General features: G+C 41.2%; 1 protein-coding gene across 2 annotated transcripts in view; it reads right to left on the bottom strand.

The window, feature by feature from the left end:
* ANKUB1 (ankyrin repeat and ubiquitin domain containing 1) overlaps nucleotides 1–24,825 on the bottom strand; it is a 33,296-nt gene extending 8,471 nt beyond the window's left edge. The window contains exons 1-5 of one of the 2 annotated variants that reach the window (XM_007057441.3): nucleotides 22,738–24,825; nucleotides 20,491–20,634; nucleotides 11,401–11,617; nucleotides 5,034–5,148; nucleotides 1,884–2,813 (exon numbers count right to left, since the gene is read on the bottom strand). In XM_007057441.3, the coding sequence (XP_007057503.2) occupies nucleotides 1,884–2,813; nucleotides 5,034–5,148; nucleotides 11,401–11,617; nucleotides 20,491–20,634; nucleotides 22,738–22,827 (1,496 nt within the window). In that variant the 5' untranslated portion in view covers nucleotides 22,828–24,825. Of the gene's footprint in view, nucleotides 1–1,883; nucleotides 2,814–5,033; nucleotides 5,149–11,400; nucleotides 11,618–20,490; nucleotides 20,635–21,501; nucleotides 21,675–22,737 lie in introns of those variants that run through there. The other variant, XM_043523170.1, reaches the window with a different exon arrangement.
* Nucleotides 24,826–25,581: the final 756 nt, after the last annotated feature.

Below are 25,581 nucleotides of genomic sequence, written 5' to 3'. Positions count from 1 at the left end.
TAGTTTCACACCCTCTTTCTTCCCCTGAGGGTGAAGGAGTCCACCCTCCTCCCAGCAGTTTTATTTTTAAAATGAAAGGGAACAATAACAAATGTGCCAGATCTGAGCTCCTCACTCAACATTTACTGAGACAAATTGCCATTGACTGAATAAATACTAACACCCTGATTCATCAAGACACTTAAGTCCATGCGGAGTGCCTTTGAAGTCAATGGTGCTTAAAATTAGGCATGTACTTAATTCCCTTCATATCGATCCAAATTCTGAGGTCTTCACTTAGTTGCAGATTCAACAAGGTAATTACTTTTCCTTTAAAAGTGTCTTCTTCTGCATAATTTACATAACCCCCCTCTTATTGTGCATGTTTAATGTTCCTGGGAATATGTAGTACTTCCTCACTCATAATTTACTGTGTTACCTAGTTCTTCTGTTTGTTGTTTAAGAATTTTTTCAGCCTTCTCTGAAGCTTCCTATTTATATTTCTAGACTCAAGGGCATTGGCTAAGTGCAAGGATTCTGGTCAGCTAAAGATGTTCTTCCATCAACAATTATTCTCAGTACGAGGCCTCAATTGTAACTGATATGTACGCTAATAATTGCTACCAGTAGGTGGCAGTAATCCCTCATCAAACATATCCTACAAAAATTTCCTGCAAATATCTATCCACAATGTTGTTGTAGCCACGTGGGTGCTAGGATATAAGAGAGACAACGTGAGCGAGGACCTCTATACACCTCAGATTCATTAATTACAGTAAAGGAAGAAAAAGGGAAGTAAAAGGAAAATGATCGTTCTTTTATTGGACCAGCTTCTGGTGATGAAAGAGACAAGCTTTTGAGCTACACAGAGCTCTTCCTCAAGTCAGGGAAAGGTATTCAGAGTGTCACAGCTAAATACAAGGTCAATCAGATAGTTTAACGTAAGTTGTTAGTACATATTCTAAGGGACCATTTACCTTAGTACCTTTCCCAGAATTGAGGAAGAGTTCTGTGTGGCTCGAAAGCTCATCTCTCTCACCAACAGATGTTTGGTCCAATAAAAGATTTACCTCATCTACCTTGTCTCTGCAAATATCGGTTATTTGTAACTTCCAAGCAAGTGCCATTTATAATTCACCAGTCCATTATTAAAGAACCTTAGTGACCAGTTGTAACGTCACACAAACAAAATACAGCTTTAAAAAACAAGATAGTTTTTGGATCCGCTTCTACACATTTTGGTTCCTTTTCTCATGCATTTTAATAACGAGGGCAAAACAGAACTGTAAATCAAATCACGTTATTATACTTAGAAAATACAGTTTCTTACCTGTTGTAACAGTTGTTCTTTGAGATGTGGCTGCAGACATGTATTCTACAACCCACCCTTCATCTCCTAGGGAGATGGACTGTGGCAGATCTTGCACATGAGCCTCCCCCAGACACTTCAGACAGCTGGAGTCCGGGTCGCTCACTGGCATAGGCTTGCCACAGGAGGCACAGGGTTTGAAGTCTGGAGACTGGGGCATGTCCTTCTATGCAACTGTGAGGTCTACCTATATATCTACTACTAAGAGAAATAAACTAAAGGTAACTAAACTTGCGAAAAAAGAAGAGCATAACAAAGCCACTAGATGAAAGGCTTGCCAAGGCAAGAGGAGTTGTTCCAGTGACCATCAAGGGCGGTAAGAAGGAACTGAGAGGGTGTGGGCTGTCCGTGGCCCTTCTACCAATGCATGAGCGCGTAGCATCAGAGGGCACTAGAGCTGGTTCAACGGATACCACTGAAGGAAAAATCTCCGACTGTGCAGTGTGGAATGGACATCAGCAAGCACCCGAAGAAGAAAATATAAACACCTGGGAGGGACATAAAGAAAGAAGGAAAACAAAAGAGAATACCATACCTGGCAATAGCTAAGCAGTAGATTGCATTATCTCTTGGAGTTCTTCCATTGTGTTCTGAGAAACACTCAGAGGAGGAATTTAAGAGCAATTGAGCATTAGGTGTTGAATAGTAGAAAGGAGGGCGTGAATTTCTGAGGCTTGAAATAGGGGGCAGAGGAACTTTAGCTAAACACATATTTTGGTCCATACTTTCATCTTTTCTAGGCTGTGCAGCCTTCTTTCTAATACTCTTCTTTTGGTGAAGTCTGTGTATGTTAGGGAGCTTATTCGCATCTTCCAATGGAGGTAATCTGAGCTTTATTACTGTTTGGTTCCCCTTTGTAACTGTCAAGGAACATGAATCTTTCTCATGTGGAGTTTGATCAGTTAGGTTTGGTAACTTATGGTCCTTATTGCCTGCTGCCTCGATCCTGGCTTTGGAAGTCATTTTCGGCTTTGTGAAGCCATCCACGATAACAGTGTCCCCCACTCGTGTTCTGAAGACTATAGCCTGGTTAAGCCATTTCGTGGTAAGGATGTGACTCTGCGCCCTAAGCAGCCACTGCTTTAATTTAATGTAGATCTTCATGGGAAGTGAAAAATTAGGATAAGAAACCACCGACCACATTTTGGTAACTAAATATAGCACACAATCCTTATGTTTGTGTTTGATGCATATGTTCAGAGGAATTTGCCCTTCTGGATTTTGGCACTCTACGCACAAGACACTATAATTGACAAAGGCCTTCAGTATAATTAGTTGGCCTGCTTCTGCAGCTGCGTGAACTGGACATTTAGTTACATCTGGATGATGTGTTTCCTGACACCATTCTCGGTAGGGATGAACACCCACTGCCTCATTGGGTTTCACTCCCTGTTTCAGTATCCATGCCGTGAGTTCAAGGTGGCCAAAAAATGCTGCCATGTAAAGAGCCACCCTCTTTTGATATCTGACAAAAAGAAACATGCAAAAAAAAAAAATTAACGGAAGAAACTAAAGAAATCCAACGTAACATAAGCATTAGAAAAATACTACCTTTCAAAATTATGTATATTTCTTTGCAGAATGACAGCACAAAAATATTCAGCCAAACATATGCCAAGATATGTCTTTAAGTCTCATGATTTTGTGCTCTAATTGGCTGATTAGATAATATGGTCCCCATATGAATAAGTAATTTGTACCTTTGTTAAAAGGGCTTAGTTACTGTTGATCATATTTGTTATCCACAAATGAAAGAGAGGCATATGCTGATTTTATAGTCTGAAGAGAGAACATTTTAAGATGACCCACTAGAGGTATCGCGAGTGAAGAAGGGTTTCATAAAGTGAAACAGGATTTACAGTTTACACAAGGTAAGGTGTTTCACATCCACATGACATTCAAAAATGTGAGAAGATGAGTACACAAGATCTTTAAAGGCCAGTGAAAAAAGAGTACAAGTATTTCAGAGGCAAATAGTTGGACATTTTAAAAGTGGGGGAGGTGATTAAATGATACAGGTACAAAATAAGGGACAAGCGTTAAAATACATGTAAAAAGGATAGACTTGTCCAGCTAATTCTTATCTAACAATTCCTTATGTTCTGTGTGTCCTTGTTCTTGGTAAAGACAGTAGAAACCACTTGCTATACAAAGCCACTGCCACTAAATAGAAAAATAAACCATAGACTATCACCACAATCTAGGTATGGAGTAATATTGACACTGAGCTACTATCTCATACACTGTAATCCATATGACAATTATTTTAATTATATTGCATCTTTCATTACATTTCCACTGATAGAGAACTACTCTGTTCTAGCTTAATACTCCATTCAAGTCTGTTATTCATACATTGCCCTTTTATATCCTACAGTGCATTCATAATTAGATACCACAAAGGGGTACTGTGTTTATAATGCCCAGATTTAAAGGAAACAGATTAAATTCAGATGAGATATTGCCATTTTCTGGAAAGTAGTATGACTTGTAAAAAATTGATGGGGTGACGTACTGTTCCTGTCAGCAATAAGATATTTGAACTCAGGACAGATTCTATAGTATGAAGGCACTAATTAATTATTTCCAAATCTATAGCGTCATTTGTTAGCTAGCATCTAGTGTAAAAAGACACCATTTGTTTATATTTCTGACACTTTACATTCTGGGTTTTTAATTAGTAAATTAAATATTGAGAATCTTGTGCTCCACTCCTGTAGTAACCCCACAGGATGGGGGAAACAAAAAAGTTGATAAGGTCAAGTTCCACAAGGTGTGAAGCAATGTTCTAAACATGGTGCCACACTTTCATGCAGTGCTTTTATTTCTTACAGGGGCAAAGGGCCAGTATACTGTATTTCATTTAGAATAAATCTTAATGTGTTATGTCATGCCTAAGATCTTTCACAGTCAAATGATCTTCTTTATCCAGTTAGGTCAGTAATTGGATGCTTTTCCCTTGCACTGATAACATCTGGGATCCTTTCTCTCCTTTGTATCTCTCACCAAAGCTACGCACTGCTATACAGTTTAACTATACTGTAAGGAATGTGTGTTAAGAGTTATTAAGGGGGCATTAAATATGGCATTGGCTTGCAAAATCTCCATGAAAATGTATTGGCACAGTCACAAAATCTGCCTGGTCTTTACCCTTTATCATAACAACTTAAAACTAATAACCCTTTACATAACAACTTAAAACTAATTGTCTAGGAAAAACTCATTCCAGGTGAGTGGGCAAGTAGAATTTTACAAGGCTAGTATAAACAATGCTCGGTTGTAAGAACAGTTTACTAAAAACAATAGTGAAGAAGTAATGGTGATCTTTAGGGCAGCCTTCAGAAATGTCATTACAATTCCCAAATGTCCAAATAAGAGTGACTTTTTAAAATACATACACTTCTGTTGTAAAATAAGAGCATGATCAACTGAAATCAATATAGATCAGACAAATTACTAAAATGGGATCTGGTATATTTTTTATATTATGAGGATATTTTTGCTATACTCCTTTTAGGAGATATTTCAATTGCTTGAATAGCACCTTACATTAAAATACTAAAGTAAACTGGCAGTTAAATCCAAAACATAATCAATTTTCAAAAGACATTGTTAGGGAACAGAGGTGCTTGGACTGGAGAAGTTTTAAAATGGGCAAAAAACCAAATGCAATTAGTTACCGTACTTGAGTACTGGTTCTTCATCAGACAGGAAGCGTTGGACTGTATGCTTGTTTCCCAAGAGGCACCCAGTCAGGAATTCTTTCCATCCATCCCACACATCCAGGCGAAGTGTTGTGCCTAGCAACAGTGAGCGAGATGCAATCACTTAGCTTGCTTCCAGCTTTGTTATTTTTGCAATTTATACATGTCTAAACCTCTTGGTTTGCATATAAAAGATATGTCTGCAACCTACTGGCTGAAGTGTGTGCGTACCAGAACCCTCTGCTGGAGGGAATGTCAGGCCACACCTGCGAATAGCTTGTCCTCTAGTGGCTGGCCAGAAAAGAGAATATAAACCCCCTAACAACTGTGAATTTACCAAACTACCAAACAATCTGAAAAGGTGTTAGTTTTGGCTAGTTTATATTAAAAAAAGGGGATGTTTGTAGTCTATTGCACACAGATGAGATATTGATTGGTTACTTGGTCTGATATAGCCTGAATTTTGTGACCTTCCAGGCATGTAGCAAAAACTGTCTATTGGAAGGGGTGTTAGAGAGGGTTGAGGATATGTTCTCAGAATGATGGGTGGATGTGAGGAGGCTGAAAGGAGCTTTTTGTAGCTGGCTGGCTAGTTGAGTTGTGCTATTGTTCCTGTCTGATGGTTTGCTTTTTAATACCACTGGAAGTATTATGTTGTAAATGTGATTGAGTGTCAGGGCACATAGAGCCTGTGTACAGATGTCTTTTTTATTATTTAAATCAAAATAAAAAAAAACAGATAAATGGTAAGTAAGACAGGACCTTGAGGGTCGCTCCTAACAATCCACTATAATTTGATATTCACATTTTAAACATAGTCACAGACCCAACTTCCCGTAAAAGATTTGGGGCAGTGAAGTTCAGCAGGATTTTCCTGTTCTAGGAGGTATTGTAATTAAAACTTCCATGAGAGGGCATTAAAAATACTCTGGTCTCAGTCCTGATCTTTTTTTCATGGCTGTAACATCCACTGGTTTTTGGGGGTAGAAGTGGGCCCAGTGTTAAAATTGCAAATATCAGAAAGGCTGTGAGATTCTAAATGTGATCCTTTAGAGCCTGTTCCTGGCAGGCTGATTTGATGTTTACACTTAAACACTATGGAGTTATGTGGGTGTTAAATCAGCATGAGTGTGGACAGCTCCCACACACAAACCCCCACATCTGTAATGATTGCAACAGCAGTTGTGAATGCATCAGGACTGCAAAACTGGGCCTCTAAGTTTTGGATCTCTAAAGTGTTTCTGTTCTGGTTTGGAATGTTACTGTGTATATACTGGGTTCAGGACGCTGCACCAAATATCCACACCCAAGATAGCAGAATTATAGATCAGATTACCTAGCTCATGATTTCAGTGGTTCAGTTTCTGTATGTGTACTGTTGACCAAGTCTTTGGGCTTTTTTTCTGAACAGTTTTATAAGCAGTTTACATTTAGATTGTCTGCTGGTGAATGTTTATTTTTGTAATACTCTATACATGGTATCAGATATATGTTTGACCAGCAACTTAATTATCCATCTTTTGTAAATATACTCCTAGAAACCAACCATTATTTGCTTGTTGTAAGTTTGTATTTGTCTGGGTTATTTTATATTTATTCCCTTTCTAAATATTGTGGTTATGGGGCCAAACCAAACACTGCCCTGTACCTTGTGTAGTCATCCACATTAATGCAAATTCGAGTAGGTATAAAGCATTGTCAGATCATAATAGTAGTATTTTACACTCATTTTATACTGGTATAAATTGACTATACAAGGTGCAGAATTGGTCTGTATTTCATATTCACTCTCCAGACTTAGGACGATGGTATGTTTAAGTCTATATTAACATGCTAGTTTATTCCATACACTTATCCACAAACTTACATTTTCTACTTCAGGGAAAAATGAACCGTATGATAACCTACTGCTTTTCGGAAGTCAAAAAGTTATGGTAGGATAAATTCTCCCTTTACATAGGCACCAATTCAGCAAGGTACTTAAACACATTCCTAACTTTAAGCAAGTAAGTAGTCCCATTGAAGCCTGATCCACCTCCACTAAAGTGAATGGGTTTATATGGAGTAGACATGAGGGAAGAAATTATGCCCTTATCTGTACTATTGGTTGTCATCCATAGTTATACATGTCCTGTGTGATTAATTTCATTATTATTTTTTCTTTCTTACCAGTGGGTAAACCAAAGTACAGGGAGGCTAGGTGCTATACTCAAGGTCTCATAGTGGCTTGTTGGCATACCCAGAAATAAAGACTAGGAGTCCTGACTTCCAACCAACCAGTCTAACCACTAGTGCCTCAGAGTATGGGGCAGGGGGGGTCTATGTGCCTTCTAAAAAACAAACCCAAAAACTGTGGATGTCCTCATTAGCCACATAAATGTCTAATCCTTTTTCAGTGCTACTAAACTCTTAGTCACAGTGATGTCTTGTGGCACAGAGTGCCACAGATAATTTACATGCTGTATGGAATGTCCCTTTGTTCTTATTATGAGAAAATGTAAATAAAGGTGCCCTGTTAAATATCTTTCCAGCAGTCATTATTACATACAGCTATATCAAGTCCCATCTTATGTCTCCCCTCAAAACTAAACAGTCCCTGTCTTTTCAGTCTCTCTTACAGAAATCTCTCCATACACAATCCCATTTTTGTCACTTCTCTCTTAATCCTCTCTGCTATATTTTTTGAGATTGATTGATCAGAACTGAATATAACAGGGATTGGCAACCTTTGGCACGCGACCCATCGGGTAAATTCACTGACAGGCCAGGACGGTTTGTTTACCTGCAGTGTCCGCAGGTTCAGCAGATCGCAGCGCCCACTGGCCGCGGTTCGCTGTTCCAGGCCAATGGGGGCTGCAGGAAGCAGCTGCCAGCACATCCCTCGGCCCACACTGCTTCCCGCAGCCCCTACTGGCCTGGAACGGCGAACTGTAGCCACTGGGAGCTGCAATGGGCCGAACCTGCAGATGCTGCAGGTAATTAGAATATATTGTAACTAATTGGGCATAAGTACATGCACACTATGAATTACTGAATCACAGAAATGTAGGATTGGAAGGGATCTCGATAAGTCATCTATTCCAATCCCCTGCTTGAGGCAATAGTAAGCATTAACTAGACCACCCCGACAGGTGTTTGTCTAACCTCCTTAAAAACCTTGTTCTTAAAAACCTCCTGTGGCAGATTCCACTACATCCCTAGGTAATTTGTTCCAGTGCTTAGCTACTCTGACATTTAGGAAATTTTTTTCCTAATGTCAAACCTAAATCTCCCTTGCTGCAATTTAAGCCCATCTAAGTCCTGTCCTCAGTGGTTAAGAAGAACAATTTATCACCCTCTCCTTTTTATCAACCGTTTACACTCTTGAAGATGGTTATGTCCCTCCTCAGTCTTCTCTTCTCCAGACTAAACAAACCCATTTTTTTCAATCTTTCCTTGTATGCATAAACGCCGACTTCCCCTCTTTCCCTGGGGTGCTCGACCTCCCCCCGGTGCCCCCACTCCATCCCTTCCATGAGGCCCCTCCCCTGCCCCACCCCAGCAACCCTGCGGGAAGCGCTGGCAGGTAGGCAGAGGAGTGGGGACGTGGCGCGCTCAGGGGAGGAGGAGGAGGTGGGGCGGGGGGGTGAGGGGAGCTTGGCTGCCAGTGGGTGCAGAGCACCCACTAATTTTTCCCCGTGGGTGCTCCAGCCCTGGAGCACCCACAGAGTCGGTGCCTATGCTTGTATGTCATGTTTTTTAGACCTTTAATCATTTTTGTTGCTCTCCTCTAGACTTTCTCCAATTTCTCCACATCCTTCTCCAAGTGTGGTGCCCACATTGGACACAGTTCTCTAACTGAGGCCTTATCAGAGCTGAGTAGAGTGGAAGAATTACTTCTCATGTCTTAGCTTACAACACTCTTGTTAATACATGTGACAGAGTGCCGAGCAACAGCACCTGATCCAGCAGTCTGACCATAGCAACTTCAGTTAGTTGCCTTATAAACACCTGAATGTGGGAACTGAGCCAAACTGATAGGCTGGAAGAGTTAATAACTAATTACCTCATTAACTCAGAAAGTAAAAAGGCCCAGGAAGGAAGAACAATGTGTGGGAGAGAAATTGCTGTAGGCTGGTAGAACCAATGACATAGGAGATTTCTCCCCTACTGCGCTTAGAAGTCCCCAGCTGGCCTGTGCCAGCTAACTCAGGTATAGATGTTAACTCATGAGTAGTCCAAAGACTTCAATAGACACGTTGTCTGAGTAACTGCTCATGAGTGGGACTAAGGGATTCACAATCTAGCCCTAATTAATCAATGAGGATCTTATTCTTCCATTGGTAGCAGGGTGCAGTGCGGAATGAACACCGTTGTCATAAGATACTACCAAGAAAAGTAGCAAATCCTGTGTGCTTTTTTTAAAAGCAGCTATGGGTAGTTACAAGATAAAATGGCCACAGAGTCCCATCCTGTAAAGTGCCAAAAGGGGATACAGTCAGAGGGAAGGAGGGGGATAATCCACAAAGATAACTGCTTGCATCAAATTATTCCCCTTTGAGAACTACAGGAAGTATAGATAAAGATATAAGTGACAGCTACCTTTTCTTATGATGCTACAGTTAATAAGTTCGGCAGGTGGGGTACAGAATATTAACACTCCCTGAATGAGCCAATCACACTAGTGAGGCAGTGCACCCTAGTAACTAGCTCCCAACACCTCTCCAGATCCCCGAAATGCTTCTCGTCTAGCACCTACAAACTCCTCACCCAGCATCCAAAGTCAGCCATGATTTCTTGCCTTGATATTAATCCTTCAATATTTTCTGACCACAGCAGATTGAGAGATTTTAGGTTGTTACAAGAAACTGTTGCTGGTTTGGGGACAAAGGTGGAAGAAGTTTGAGTATCTCTGGTCTAGTGGACTAAGCAAAAGAGCAGAAGCTAGGAAGCCATGAAATCTAATTCTGGCATGAGGCTAACACACTGGGCCATATCTTACCCTACATTTAGACTGGTTTGTTGGTTAGTCACCAGCATAGTGACCTAACAGAAGACTTCACTGTCATTTTTTTCATTTACAGTAAAAACTTTGTTATCCGGCATGTTGTGGGAATGAGGGGTGCAGGTTAGTCAAAAATTCCTGTTAACTAAGAGTTATACTTACCAATGGAGGGAGGGAGTTTGCGTGCAGGAGGGGATTGAGGGCTGGGGGTTGGGCAGGGGCAGCGCACAGAGCCTAGGAACAGGAGGGACAACTGGACACCTGGCAAACCTATTGAAGATTTGTATCGGGAGATATCAGAAATGCCAGTTTCTAGAGCTTTCTGGTTGGTAAAGTGCTGGATAACACAGCTTTTATTGTATTTTTTAAATTTAAAAATGACAAAACTGTGGTCAGCTGTCTGTAACATACAAAGCCAGTATGCCATCTAAGGAGTAATGTAATGCAGGGGTTCTCAACCTTTTTCTTTCTGAGGCCCCCCTCAACATACTATAAAAACTCCGCAGCCCACCTGTGTCACAACTGTTTTTCTGCATATAAAAGCTAGAGCCAGCGTTAAGGGGTATCACGCAGGGCAATTGCCCGAGGCTCCATGCTGCAGGGGCCCTCGCAAAGCTACATTTCTTAGGCTTCGGCTTCAACCCCGAGTGGTGGGGCTCAGAGCCCCAGGCTTCAACCCCATGCAGTGGGGCTTTGGCTTTCTACCCTGGGCCCCAGAAAGTCTAATGCTGGCACTGCTTGGCGGACCCCCTGAAACCTGCTCGCAGCCCCCAGGGGGACCCAGACCTCTGGTTGAGAACCACTGATGTAAGGACAAGATTAACACCTTTGGGAGGTGGACTGGGACTATAGCACAGTGGACTTGTAGGGGTAATATTAATTTTATATGTTGGTATGCAAGATTTCTGCAGCTTTCTGTGTATTCTCCCATCTTACAAGCAACACCCAGTCTGATAAGAATCCTCATTCTTCTCTCCCTTACACCAGTTTTATACCAGTGCATCTCCAGTGAAATAAGTCCCAACTTACATTTGCACAAGTGCAGGCCCAATATTATTACAAGGGCATGCAGAAGTGCATTACAGGTTCCTTTTGTGCATCATTCATTTTTGTCTCTCCACCTGCCTTTCACATTGTTTTATTTTGAAGAGTATCATTTGACCCAAAATGGTTTTTTTTAATACTGAGATCTGCATTAGAAAAGTATCAATAATAAATAATAATAATAATAATGCTTTTTCAGGTTTCCCTAAATATAAACAATGATAAATATTCCTTAAATACAGAAAACTGACATGTTATAGACACATATTGGGTCACCATTGCTCTATTTAGTAGGTAGTGAAAATAAAACCATCTTATACCTATATCTAACTGGTAATCGTTCAGTGTGTTGCAGTCGTACATCTCCTTGCCCTCTGGAGTCCTGAGACAATAAACACTATTTGGAAAGCCACATTTCAGGGTTACCAGTGTTTTCAAAAGGGACACTTTTGTAGCAAGAAGATAAATACTCCCCTTAATGGGCACTTTCTCTTGGGTTACAGCATTGTACACATAGAAGGCTGGTTTGTCTTCTTCCTAAAAGCAAAAATAATAATGACATAAGTACTCCAGCAACAGTGCTCTTGTAAATTGTGCCTATAGTTTAGGTACTCTCTTTTTACACATCTAAGGATCTACTGTCCTTTTTGTTTGAGCGTGGTCCAGTGGACAGAGCAGGAGACTAGGTTCTATTACCAGTTATCCCTCAAACTGGCTGCTTGACCTTTGTCCAATCATTAAGGGCCCAAACCTACAAGATATTGAGCGCCTCTTGTGAGGTGCTGAACAACGTAAGCGCCTTTTGACATCAGTGAGACATTAGGGCACTCCTCATCTCTTGAGAGGGGCTTCTGACACCTGGAGGAGAGGGCCCTGAACTCCTCTGTGCTCCAGTTCACTCACCTATGAAATAGATCGAATAATATTTATTTCACAGGGATGTTGTGAGGCTTAGCTATTTCAGATTTGTAAAATGCTGTCAGATGCAAGGATGAAAGTCATGAGCATATATTTTTTGCTTCATTTATAACAGTTCCAAGGTAAGGTCTGTCTATATTTTACGTCTTGTACAACAATTAAAACACAGTCACTGCTTAAAAATGTAAGCCTAATTCTGCACATTAGTGCACCCCATTAACTTCAGCTGAGTAGCATCTGTGAGTTAGAGCAGAATTTGGTTCTATTAATGAAAATACTAGTTGATTGTTAGCATGAATAGAGGTTACTGCACTGAGGTGCAATTCAGGAATATCCCATTGGAGTCAGAAAAGCACAAGGAATTTCATTGAATATAGAAGGCCACTAGGAGAAATAGCGAGATGGTGCAGGTTGCAAAACCATCAAGATATGGATAAGGATGACATTTGGCTTTGCACCTGTTGCACCAGATCTAAGGAGTTTGGTTTTCTCAATGCCTGACCATAACTGGGTTTTAGATGAAAGACAGCTGGCTGAAACTTAATCTCGATAAGACACAGGTGATGCAGTTCACTAATAAGAGGAGACGGCAGAGAGGATATCTTACAATTTATAATCTAGAGTTCCAATAGGATCTTCGGCTGCTTCTGGATGTTCAGATAGCAGCCCCTCCCCCCTGCCCTACCCCCCCCTTATGGTTGCTTTTGTTATCTCTGTGCTTGACTAAGTGGTAGTGACAGGATTTTCCCATCAGATCCAGGCCTTGTCAAAAGCCTGTACTTTTGTCTTCTCCAGATTGGCTTACTGCAATATGTTCTTTGTGGTGCTATACCCGATGATAAAGTTAGTCAAAATTTTCTGAGTCTGAAATTTTCAGTTAAATTTTTTGGGTTTCCCAAGTACCACTAGCTGAAGATCATTCACATTTCAGCTAGCAGAATAAGGCTGGCTACCCACTTGAGATTTCAGCCCTTCACACAGTTTGGGTTTTGTGTCCCTTATTATTTCTGTAGTGTCACTAGCATGCTTGACACTTAGGACTTGTTTTCACTAGAAAATGTTATTGTATTTGACATGACTGTTAAGAGTAGCATTAGATGACAGCATTAGACACTTACGGTAGAGGCTGTTCTAGATTTGATTTTTGACAAATAGGGAGGAACTGGTTGAGAATTTGAAAGTGGAAGGCAGCTTAGGTGAAAGTGATCATGAAATGGTAGAGTTCATGATTCTAAGGAATGGTAGGATGGAAAACAGCACAATAAAGATAATGGATTTCAAGAAGGCAGACTTTAGGAAACTCAGGGAGTTGGTAGATAAGATCCCATGGCAAGCAAGTCTAAGGGGAAAAACAGTTCAATCAATTGGTAGTTTTTTAAAGAGACATTATTAAGGGCACAATAGCAAACTATCTCACAGCATAGGAAAGATAGGAAATATGGCAAGAGACCACCTTGTCTTAACCAGGAGATCTTCAATTAACTCAAAAAAGAGTCCTACAAAAAGTGGAAACTAGATCAAGATAAAAAGATGAATATAAACAAATAACACAAGTATGTAGGGACAAAATTAGGAAGGCCAAGGCACAAAATGATATTAAACTAGCTGGAGGCATAAAGGGTAACAAGAAAACATTCTACAAATACATTAGAAGCAAGAGGAAGACCAAGGACAGGGTAGGCCCATTACTCAATGAGGGGGAGGGGAGAACACTAACAGAAAATGTGAAAATGGCAGAAGTGCTAAATGACTTTTTTGTTTCAGTTTTCACCAAAAAGGTTTTGAATGGACCTCTAACATAGTGAATGCCAGTGAAAATGAGGTGGGATCAGAGGCTAAAATAGGGAAAGAACAAGTTAAAACATTACTTAGACAAGTTAGATGTCTTCAAGTCACCAGGGCCTGATGAAATACATCCTAGAATACTCAAGGAGCTGACTGAGGAGATATCTGAGCCATTAGGTTAGCGATTATCTTTGAAAAGTCATGGAAGATGGGAGAGATTCCAGAGGACTGGAAAAGGGAAATAAGAACAACCCGAGGAATTACAGACCAGTCAGCTTATCTTCAGTACCCAGAAAGATAATGGAGCAAATAATTAAGGAATCTATTTGCAAACACCTAGAACAGTGTTTCCTAAACTTGGGACGCCACTTGTGCAGGGAAAGCCTCTGGCGGGCCCGGCTGGTTTGTTTACCTGCCACGCCCGCAGGTTCAGCCGATCGCAGCTCCCACTGGCTGCGGTTCGCTGTGCCTGGCCAATGGGGGCTCTGGGAAGTGGCCCGGGCCAAGGCACGTACTGGCCGCTGCTTCCCACAGCCCCCATTGGCTGGGCACAGCGAACCGCGGCCAGTGGGAGCCGCGATTGGCCAAACCTGCGGACACAGCAGGTAAATAAACCAACCTGGCCCGCCAGGGTCTTTCGCTGCACAAGCGGTGTTCCAAGTTTGGGAAACACTGACCGAGAAGATAATAAGGTAATAAGTAACAGTCAGCATAGATTTGTTAAGAACAAATCACATCAAACCAACCTAATAGCTTTCTTTGACAGGATAACAAGCCTTGTGGATGGGGGAGATGAAATAGGGGTGGTATATCTTGACTTTCGTAAGGCTTCTGTCTCGTATGACTGTCTCATGAACAAACTAGGGAAATAAACCTAGATGGAGCTACTATAAGATAGATGCATCACTCACTGGAAAATCGTTCCCAGAGAGTAGATATCAGTGGTTCAGAGTCAAACTGGAAGGGCATGTCAAGTGGGGTCTTGCAGGATCAGTTCTGAGTCTAGGTCTGTTCAATATCTTCATCAGTGATTTAAGATAATGGCATAGAGAGTACACTTATAAAATCTGTGGGTGATACCAAGCTGGGAGGGGTTGCAAGTGCTTTGGAGGATAGGTTTAAAATTCAAAATGATCTGGACAAATAGTCTGAAGTAAATAGGATGAAATTCAATAAGGGCAAATGAAGGTACTCCACTTAGGAAGGAATAATCAGTTGCAGGCATACAACATGGGAAACGACTGCCTAGGAAGGAGTACTGCGGAAAAGGATCTGAATGTTATTCAGTATTGGTCAGCATTTTGTCAGCTGACTCAACTCTACAAAGTCATGTTCAAACCACATACCATTTTCTAGTGAAGGCAACCTTCATGAGACCAGCTCTCTCCTTATATTCCATTCCAACAATTGGTATCAGCTGGGACAGTTGGTCTAACAATGCCTAGATTTCCATGTTTAGGGGTTGCTGACAGAACATTATAGGATGTAGGCTTTCACCTCCTGAAATTCATGTCACCCTTTGTTCCAACAAAACCAGAATTTGTGGACCTTCACGTGCAAAGCTTTTCTATTATGCAAGCTTTTTCTAAGGGGGTGGATTTAGTGGAGAGGGTCTCAGTTTTGGTGAATTGATAAATCAGTTATTGTTGTTGCTGCGTCATTTTGCATATATTTTGTAAATGGTGTTTTTAAGTACTGATTGTTGTTGTGTCTAGTGTTTTATGATAGGTGTTACGGAAATGCATGTAAATTCTCAACCCTAAAGAGAGCCACATGTTTAAGACCTACTCCCCAGAGGTGTTGAGCATCTCAAGCAAAATACTGTGGCCTCTCAATTTATTGACCCTCTGGAGGCGGTCACTACCTTGCAGGAATGGGCGGTGACTATACAGATTTACCAAGTAGGGGCTGCATATCAGGGTTTAAAGAGGCAATTTAAAAAAGAATTCCTACCATCAAATCTCTGCCTCTTCTGAAGAAAAAGCAAACACACAGCATGCAACATGCATACAGATCAAGGACTTGATTAAATTAAATTTATCTTTCTCCCCAGGGAAACAGCAACAACAAAGCTAGAACCAGAAGACTTGGAGTAAACAAGCTGCTAAGTTTCTCAAAGACATCTGAACACTGCAGTCCTTTTGCCTCACTGTTCCGCTCCTTGTTTTTATACACTGCAGCCCTAGTGATTGCTGTGCCAGGAGCAGCAATAATTCTGGCCAACTAATCCTATGACAGAGAGTGGAGCAATAAGCAAGACTAAAAATGTTCTTTATTGTTTATGGACTGAGGGACCTACATACAGCCAAGCTATCTTCAGGATCTTTTCCGGCTTATATAACAACCATGGCGAGAAGCCAGGCTTGTTAGTGCACAGAAGCTGCTGCCTTGCAACAGCCCACCTCATTAATTACTGCACATGGCTTTGCAGTTTGCAGCTAATCAAAACAAAACAAAAAAAGCACACTCTAAAAGACAGTCTTCCCTGTGTGTATGAAACAGAAATCTAGGTTGCAGTGCTGTTGTGTACTTTTATCATGTCTGTTTCTACAATGCTTTGTTTAGCCTTGTATTGTTTTAGCCTCAGCACTTTTCTCCCTTGTGACAAACAACTGAAGGTCAAATTGTGCGTGGCCCTGCATAGATGAGCTTGTGGGGACAGAACACAGGGATCCTGTTCTCCCTCTTTCCAGCACCCATGCAGGAAGCATTGCTGAAAATCAACTGAAGCCTACGGCCCTGAAACTCAGATCTGGATGAACTGTCCTTGGCATAGGACCTGGGGTAGTGGTGATCAGAGGTGGCTGTACACCAACATTACATCCCTCAGTCCTGAGGCTAGCCAGGGTCTGGTTTTATCCTCAGGGCTGCTCTAAGTTGTGCTGACTGGTAATGGTCCCCAAGAGTTTATTGCCCCCTCAGCGTGGCCACACCGCGTCCGCTGGAGGCTGTAATAAGGTGATGTAGGGGTAGTTACTCTGGCACTACATCTGTTTAAGACAGCATTTGGCAGTTCAAAGAAATGGAATAGGGCCAAGGATCTGGTCTGATTAATGCATGACTTTTGCGTAACCCCCACAGCAGTGGTAACATGGACATGATTACTTGTATGGATGGCAGGTGCACAGAGTATTCTAATTTAGTAGCTGAGAAGATCCGATATGCTTATAGACAAGAAGGGTAGTTAGGAGCCCCATGACACAAAACCCACACAAATGCCACCCTGGAGAGAATAAAAGTGTTCCTCATGATGGATGAAAACAGCCAAGGTTGTTACAGACATTGACTGTGAGGGACAGAAATAGTTGTTTTGGATTAAGATTTAAGACCAGCCGTAAAGGTCTTGTGCAAAGCCTGTCACCAGACATATTAAACAGTCTTTTTTTGTTTTCTGCAAAGGGTAACTTCTCCTCCTTCCAGCCAGAGTGAAAATCCTCCAGGAGGAGGAGTTGTATTTTCTTTAAAATAAAGGCAGCAATCAGCCACCTCAGAAAATTAAAGAAAATGACCTGTTATGGGATTTAGGAGAGGGAGAAGACTCAAGAAAAAGGATACAAGGGTCATTCAGACACTTAAAAGCCCTATATAAAAAAATTTTTTTACACCTTCTTTGACTGAAGTACTTTCTGTTTTTCTTGTAACTGGGAACAATCCAGTCAAAATATTGTTTAAAAATAAATTTATGTGATGGCAATTGGTAATTATCTCATTTTAATTTGTGTAAGCCTCACTCAGCTGTGTTGTACACTTCCCTGGAATTACAGACTTTAAGTGAACATGGGTTAAACGTTAGCCCCCAAATGCCATATTCTGTCCTTAGGTCCATGTGTGCAACAGCACTGAAAAAGGAGGACCTTTTGGTTAAAACACAGTATTGAGAATCAGGCAACCTAGACTGTATTCCTGGCTGTACCCAGATTCCCTGGAAATGTCTCTTAACCTCTGTGCCTCTGCTACCCAACAAGTAATATGGAGAGAATACTTGTAATAACTAATTATATCTGGCTTACAGGGGTGCTAGGAGATTTAATTCATTATTGCTCAAACAATGTTTGAAATCCTCAGATGTGTGCACTGTAGAAGTGAGAAGTATTATTTATTGACTTTCAGATTGTAAGTGAAGGCAGAATTTGCCCTAGGCAGCCCAATTTTGATGTCTAAATATATTTTTAATAGCCTTTATAATCACTGATGTGTCTGAACCAGGTATATATAAACGGCTACAGTTTAGACCAGGGATCGGCAACCTTTGACGTGCGGCCCATCAGGGAAATCTGCTGGCAGGCCAGGATGGTTTGTTTACCTGCAGCATCTGCAGGTTTGGCTGACTGCAGCTCCCAATGGCTGCGGTTCGCCGTTCCAGGCCAATGGGGGCTGCAGGAAGCAGCGTGGGCTGAGGGATGTGCTGGCCACCACTTCCCACAGCCCCCATTGGCCTGGAACAGCGAACCGCGGCCAGTGGGAGCTGCGATCGGCCGAACCTGCAGGTAAACAAACCGTCCTGGCCTCCCAGTGGATTTCCCTGATGGGCTGGGTGCCAAAGGTTGCCGATCCCTGATTTAGACAGCTAGATGCAGGTCTAGGTGTCCAAATTTAGGCTACCAGGTCTAAAAATTATGCCCAAAAGACATCATATATGTCATGTTTTCCTTAGTTATATATTAAGGATATAGTTATTTTACCAAACCATACCAGCATGAGAGGCTATTGTATTGCTTATTTCCTTTAATAGTGTTGGCATAGAGCTGTAATACAAAACTAGGAGTTATTCCCCTGAAATTCTAACTCCTTCTCATGTATTCCAGCAAAAGTGTGACCTTACACAACAAGAAAAACCCAGGTTATTTCAATATAGATGCATTTAGAAAGCAAGAGGAAATCATGTGTTCTACTTCCTGAGAATGAAGGAAGAAAAGATTTTCCAGTTACAGCAGAATTGCAAAGTAAGATTTTGGTGATCTGATTTTTGCATCATACATGCCTTTTTAGACAGTACAAGGCAGGGAGCACCTGTTTGATTTTTTTTCCTTTTTCACATTTCACACACAAACTGAAATAAACTAGTTCCTGATATGCAGTTTTATTTTGAGTTGGACTAAGGCTGGAGCCAGGGCCTAAGCAAGGCATTCTTCCACTTTCTATGACACTGTCCCCTCCTACCACACCAGATTTCCATGCAAAAATTCAGCAGGAAATTAATATAGCTGGGAGGTCTGTTAACTCCCACTCATGTCCTCTGCAGCTGCTACTAAGCAGCTACAGGGGGACCCAGTCAGTGACAGCATGTCTCCTGGTGGAGTTGTGTTACTAGAGGAGAGGGAGGCCAATGGAACCAAATAAAAGGTGAGCCATCCACATGGATGAGTTCCTGCCTCTATAGAGAGAGGGATGGGGAAGAGACCTTCCCTGCAGAACCACAGGGTCAGGAGGCCTTACTCCACAGATCTTCAAGCCTCCACCCTTCCTGCTCCCAGATCCTTTCCCTTTCAGGGATTATGTAGATGAAACTCTGCAAGGAAATCTTGCAGTTCCCTGATCCTCTCCCATGGTATTCTCCATGGCAAGGAGGGAGCCAAACCATGATGCTAAATTATAATGAATGATAATTCTTCTTAGAGGCATTGTTGTAAGAAGAATTAACTCAGAACGCTTGGTTCTCACTATATATAAGGATAGGTTTTGGTTAGGCTTTAGAGTTCAGTTTAGAGGCCTAATAAGGGCCAGGGCTCATCTTTGTTTTTAATGGTCCCAAAATGTCAATAGTTGTTTTTGAGATTTCAGCCCCAAATGGTGAAAGTCTCATGAGATCAGCAGTTTATGAGATTTTAGTCATCCTGAATGCTGGCAACCTTGCAAGATTAGACCTCTGAATGGTGAGCATTTCTCACAAGAGTTTGGCCACAGCTGAACCATGAATGGAAAAATGGTTCATTCTGATTTAGAATCCAATTCAGAACCAAAACCAATGGGGTAGGATTGGAGCCAAGGATTAGGATATAATCTCCACCCTCTGAAATTCGAAGGGGTTCAAATTCAAGGTTCCAGTTGTGGCCTCTCTCTCTATTCTCATCAATGGTATTCTAAAGACTATACTATGTGCTGTATTTAAAACTCGCTGCACTTAGCTTACTGGAAGCCTGTGCAAGTGGGAGTAGAGAGACTAGTGCTATTTTTCTATTTAATGCAATTCAGCTTTAGCTTTTCTGCATCTCATGAAGGAGCAGCAGCAACTGACTGCCAAGGTATATATTCAACAGAGGAAAAATGGCAGATCATGACCTAAAGTCAATTTGTGATCACAGATACTGAGGGAAGGAATGGATTTTGGGGGTGACAGAAATATATGGCTGACAACATCCTCCTAAATCTATTTCCCACAGTGGGAAATCAGTATAGTGCTGTATCGAAGAGGCTTTTTCTCCCTATTTGTAAAGGTCTTTCATTCCACAAATCCAATTTCTGTAGAGACCCTATGTTTACAATCTTTAAAGTTCCATGTAAATAAATATAAGCCCAATCATTCGTGTTACCATAACAACTTTTTACACTCATTCTTTGACCATCAGGGTGGCTACTCTTGAGGTCAGATACTTTTTACTGCTGCTTAGTGATGTTAAATTTAGCACAAGGTCTAGAAGGAGAACCAAAAAACACAACAGAATTTCTGGACAATTTAAGACTATCAGTTTTTTTTAATCATACTGTACCTTAACAACACATTTAATAGTCGAGGAAACGGATATCCCTATGTCAGCAAGGATCCAGTTGTCCTTCAGTATTGCTCCTGCATAGATCAGCTCCAAATATTGTCTGCCTTTTTTGTCTTCAGAAAGTGGAATGTGGAAATAATCCTAAAAATGAATAACAAATTGCGAAAAGGATGTCTATGCAGCAGTGATTCCTACCCACAACAAATCTGCATTCATTATTGGTGTTATGTATATTACAGTAGTGCCTTAGAAACTGCCCTTTGCCCCTCAGGGCTTACAGTCCAAGTAAAGTGTTCTAAGAACATACAACTGCTAGATACAAGATTTATACCTTTTTGTTTTGAAAAGAAAATAGTGTTGAGATCTAAGAGCCTTGATTTAGGCTAGGTTTATTTTTTGCTTATAAATTACAAAAATTCTATGTGTCTAGGAGGCTAAAGAACGTGATGAAGTTTTGCTGCTACAAATGAATACATCTGATCCATTACAAGTGACACAAAGCTAAAACAAAAATACACAGGCTGTGATCTTCCTGCTGGGGACTTATGAAAGCTCATATTTTCCCAAGTGGCCTCTGCTTTTGGTTACCTCATATGTCTGAGTGCCCAACTTTAGGCACCTGTACTACCAGCTTCAAATGTTGGTGCCTAAAATGAGGCACCTAAATGAATATTTAAGTACCTGAATTAGATGTCAGATGGGATTTTCTAAAGAGCTCAGTATTGGCCTATCTGATCCCATGTAAAAAAACTCTGATTGACTTCAGTGGGAGCAGAGTTAAACCAAAGTGAGTGCTTTTGAAAATCTCACCCTACATATTCACAGCTGGCAACAAAACTTGAGGACACCAAAATTAGAAGCCATTTTTAAAGTGTGGGCCTGACTTTGTGCAAGAACTCTGGACTCTTTCCTTGAAAGGATGAACGTGACATAAACAGTGCTTTTCCTGGCTGTGTCAAAGTAAATGCATAAAACAATATAGGGTTAATTCAGACAAAGCAGCCAAACCTGCAGCCACAGGGACTCCTGACTCACAGGCATCTCACAAGAAGCAAGTTGAAATGTCACTGTGATCATTCTGATGCCATGTAATGTAGAGTGCAAGATGCTCCACATGTGCCTGGAGTTCAGTGGTGACAATTTGAGACCTCTGGGGAATCAGGTCTCTCTTTTAATCCCAGTCTTACAGAGGCATCTCACAGAGTCTTCCTTTCTCCTGTTTAAGAGAAAATCTCCATTGACTGTTCCCTTGACTATCTACACAAACACACATGCCAGCTCTGAACACTGTCCCGGTTGCTCCCATGAACTGGAACACCCTTCCCAGAGCTGCAGGTGGTGAAGACAATCAGATTTCACATAAAATTGTGGCACTTGTTGTCAGTGGTTCAAAAAGATGACTTAGCAGAGAGACCAATGCTTGTCTGAATCTGCTCTGACACAATACCACTGAGCCTGTAAACCATCATGAAAAGTGAACAACCCCCAAAAGTAAACTCAGATTTATGTATCCACTTTAATATTTCTGTCCTGATTCCAGAACATGCTACATTGTATCAGCACCAGATATGAGCCCTCCTCACTTGCTTTCCCCAGAAGATGAAGTGCCTAGACATGTTATGTATGTTACACATGTAAGAAGTGAACGTTATCTATCTCCTGTACTTTTACAAGGTAAAAGTTTATTTCTGAATATTTCACTGTTAAAGAATAATGGCCAGATTTTTATGCCTTTCTAGTAGCATAGAGGGACCATAAAGCTGGCAGTTCTGATCAGGAAGGGATTCCATCCCACTTGTACCATAGAGTCTATGTGAGGAACATGGACCAGGGAGAAAGAGATGTGTAGCCAGTGTGCTACTGAACTCTTGAGGATTCTCACTTGTGGGAAATGCCCCTTGGGGTTGGCTGCTGGCAGCCAAATGCAAGTTAAAGTAGCCCCGAGAATGCTCTAACTTTCACCAGGAGCCTGTCTATTATATTGGTAGTATAACAGCAGCTTTGCCTGCTGCCCCCATCTTTCATATTGCAGTGCTTGGCTAAATCTGAAAATCAGGCAGTAAGAGTCTCAGAAGCCTTATGCAGAAATCAGGGATAGACAGCCAGAAGATCTATAAAATGAACTCCCTTACATTAGAATAGGGAATACTATGTAGTAACATTTATATTATACATGTATTTAAACCATAAGTTAAACATATCAAAATTTAAAATAATTAGCTTGATAATTAGTTAAGCACCTACCTTTATCATCAGTTTTACAGCTTGCACAGTTTGGTCTGATGAAATGTCAAAAGATTCACAAAATCCTTCAAAAGCTATGAAAATCCTCATCTTGTAAAACGCTGCTAAAAACTGCTAGGAGACCTTCCTGAGCTAACAAAACACATGCCTTGCCAAGTTCATATCCACAATTAATGACAAAAGACAAAAACAAAAAGCAAAATCCATACCACAACAAGCCAGAGAAGACTACAAATATCCAGCCTAAATGCAAAGAGTTTCTTCTCTTCAAAACAAATGCCTGCCAGAAAAAGCCCTGCCGTAACAGACAGCAGTGACCCTGAGATACAATGTCATGAATGTGTTTCTCTAGCTCAGCTGAATTAGGGGGGAAAATCCCCCCCCCCCATGTGTTTAGTGAAACCAACAAACCACATATTGATTAAGGCAAGTGTGAACAAGTTTCAAACATGTACATACAGGATCCAAGCTAATCATACTTCTACCATCATACCCACTATCCCTGCAAGCTGGTAACTTTGCTTAGTCAAAGTGCCACTGATTAAAGCACTGAGAGTCATCAAACAAGGATCCTTGGCAGCTGTTAAACTGAAATGTTTGTTTATTGCCATCTGCAAAGTGTTTTGTAAATAAGTCTAAGCCACATTTATTCATGTTACCATAACAACTTTATTCATCTATTTACACTTCTGAATCCACTGTGAGAAACATTAGCTACTTATATATATATATATATTTTAAAGTAAATATAAAGGCCAGTAGTTTGCAGTGTGAGAGCTAGTGTTTAGAACATGGGAATAAGCTTTAGGATTCTTGAGTTCTCCACCAGAAGCAGCAGCCATGCACCTTGAATAGCAGAGTGCGGAAAGATACCTTGCCCCCACCCACTGCTGGAGGGTAGGGATGCTGGCCATAACCTGATTGTTTGGAAGTTGAGAGCTAATCAGCCAATGGAGAGGCAGTAAATGGAGCTGGGGAGTGTGGGGTGGAGCCAGACGGGATGGGGAAGCCGAGTTGCAAACATAAATTAGCTCTGACAGTATTTCTATTGTGGGGGCATTAGCCCCCATTGTCTTCCTGGTTCTACCATCCTTGTTCTCCTTCACATGCCATTAACTTACTCTTTGACCTTAGACATACCACAGTCTCTCTATGGCTCAGTTTACACCCAGGCCTTCATTCTGATCCAGCAGACAGGTAGGACCTCTGGTCTATGGAGAGCCTCATACTCAGGGAAAAGTTGGAAGGACTGACACTGGCCAGAACCTTTGTGGAAATGGGGGTTGGGAGGTGATCTCTGGTAAGCTTCTTAGCATGTGTGTAGATTCTTTAATTGATTTGAATATGTTTTCTCTGTAGCGCTTTTAGTTTAAGATTAAAATATGCTTGCATAGAAACAACTGTGGTAACTTAACTGTTGGCAATTACAGTAGAACCTCAGAATTACAAACACCAGAGTTTGGCTATGTCTACACTACTGCGGTAAGTCAACCTATGCTATTCAACTCCAGCTACATGAATAACTCTCCTATCAACTTGCCTTACTCTTCTCGTCTGGGATAGAGTACAGGGGTCGACTGGAGAGTGATCTGCCGTCGATTTGATGGGTGTTCACTAGACTCTCTAAATCGATGGCTGATGGACTGATCTCAGAGCATTGATGTTGGCTGTAGTGTAGACCTAGTCTTATAAATTGACTGGTCAACCACCCACCTCATTTGGAGCCAGAAGTACACAATCAGGCAGCAGCAGATACATACACACACCCTGCAAAAAAAAAAAAAAAAAAAAAAAAGGCAAATATAGTACAGTACTGTGTTAAACACAAACTACTAAAATAATAAGGGAAAGTTTAAAAAAAAATTTGACGAGGTAAGGGAAATGTTTCTGTGCTTGTTTCATTGAAATGAGGATGGGTAAAAACACCATTTTTCTTCTACATAATATAGCTTTGAAACTTTGCTAAGACAATGTTCAGTTGTAAACTTTTGAAAGAACCACCATAACATTTTGTTCAGAGTTATGAACAAACTCCATTCTTGAGGTGTTCGTTACTCTGAGATTCTACTCTCTTGTTAGCTTCTGAAGAGAAAGTAAACAGGCCTGTTTAGGCAGACTGTCTTTTGCTGGGACTAACACAGAAGGCAGGCAACTGTTCAGGCTGGAGATAGCCCAGTCAGGAGGGAGAGAGAAAAGGCAATGGCTAAGGAGCCAGAAGCCAGAGAGTGGTGCCTATGCTGAACCACTAAGAGGAAATATATAGTTGCCCTGTGGCTCTCAGTTCTTCAGATTAAAAATGCTATCTACACTAAGTGAGAAGTTGAGCTGGCATACTCTCTCAAAATGACTAATGGGAGTTTTTCCATGGACTTCATTAGGCTTTGGATCAGACCCAGGGTTTTGCTCTCCTCCCATCTCCCTCTGGTGCTCACCCATGAATAGCTTATTGTTGAATGGTAGGATTGTGACAGATGCAGCTCCTTCACTTCACTCTCTGCTGTTACCATCCTTGGAGCAATGTACTGGTGAACGGTGAGAATGGCATGTCAGAAGGGAGTTGGTGTTTGTGTGTCTGCATTTTCTCCCAAATCCCCATCCTCTTTCATAATTTTACTTCTATACTCCATTGGGGAGCTGAGATGCTCTGTCCGCTTGCGGCAGTAAGGGCTTCTAACTTTGGAACAATTCACAAAATATAACCCTTTAATTTTGTTTCAAGTTTCGCTGTTTATATTTTTTGTTGTTTATGCCAAAATGTATTTACTAAAGCAGGTTGAAAGTCATGTTCAGTATTGTTTGAATATAACAAAAATATTGTTGCCTTCTACTGAGATATACATGACA

The sequence above is a fragment of the Chelonia mydas genome, chromosome 9 (genome assembly GCF_015237465.2).
Source record: "Chelonia mydas isolate rCheMyd1 chromosome 9, rCheMyd1.pri.v2, whole genome shotgun sequence".
Lineage (NCBI taxonomy): Eukaryota > Metazoa > Chordata > Testudines > Cheloniidae > Chelonia > Chelonia mydas.
Note: the sequence above shows the minus strand (reverse complement) of the source record. Positions and strands in the feature narration are given on the sequence as shown.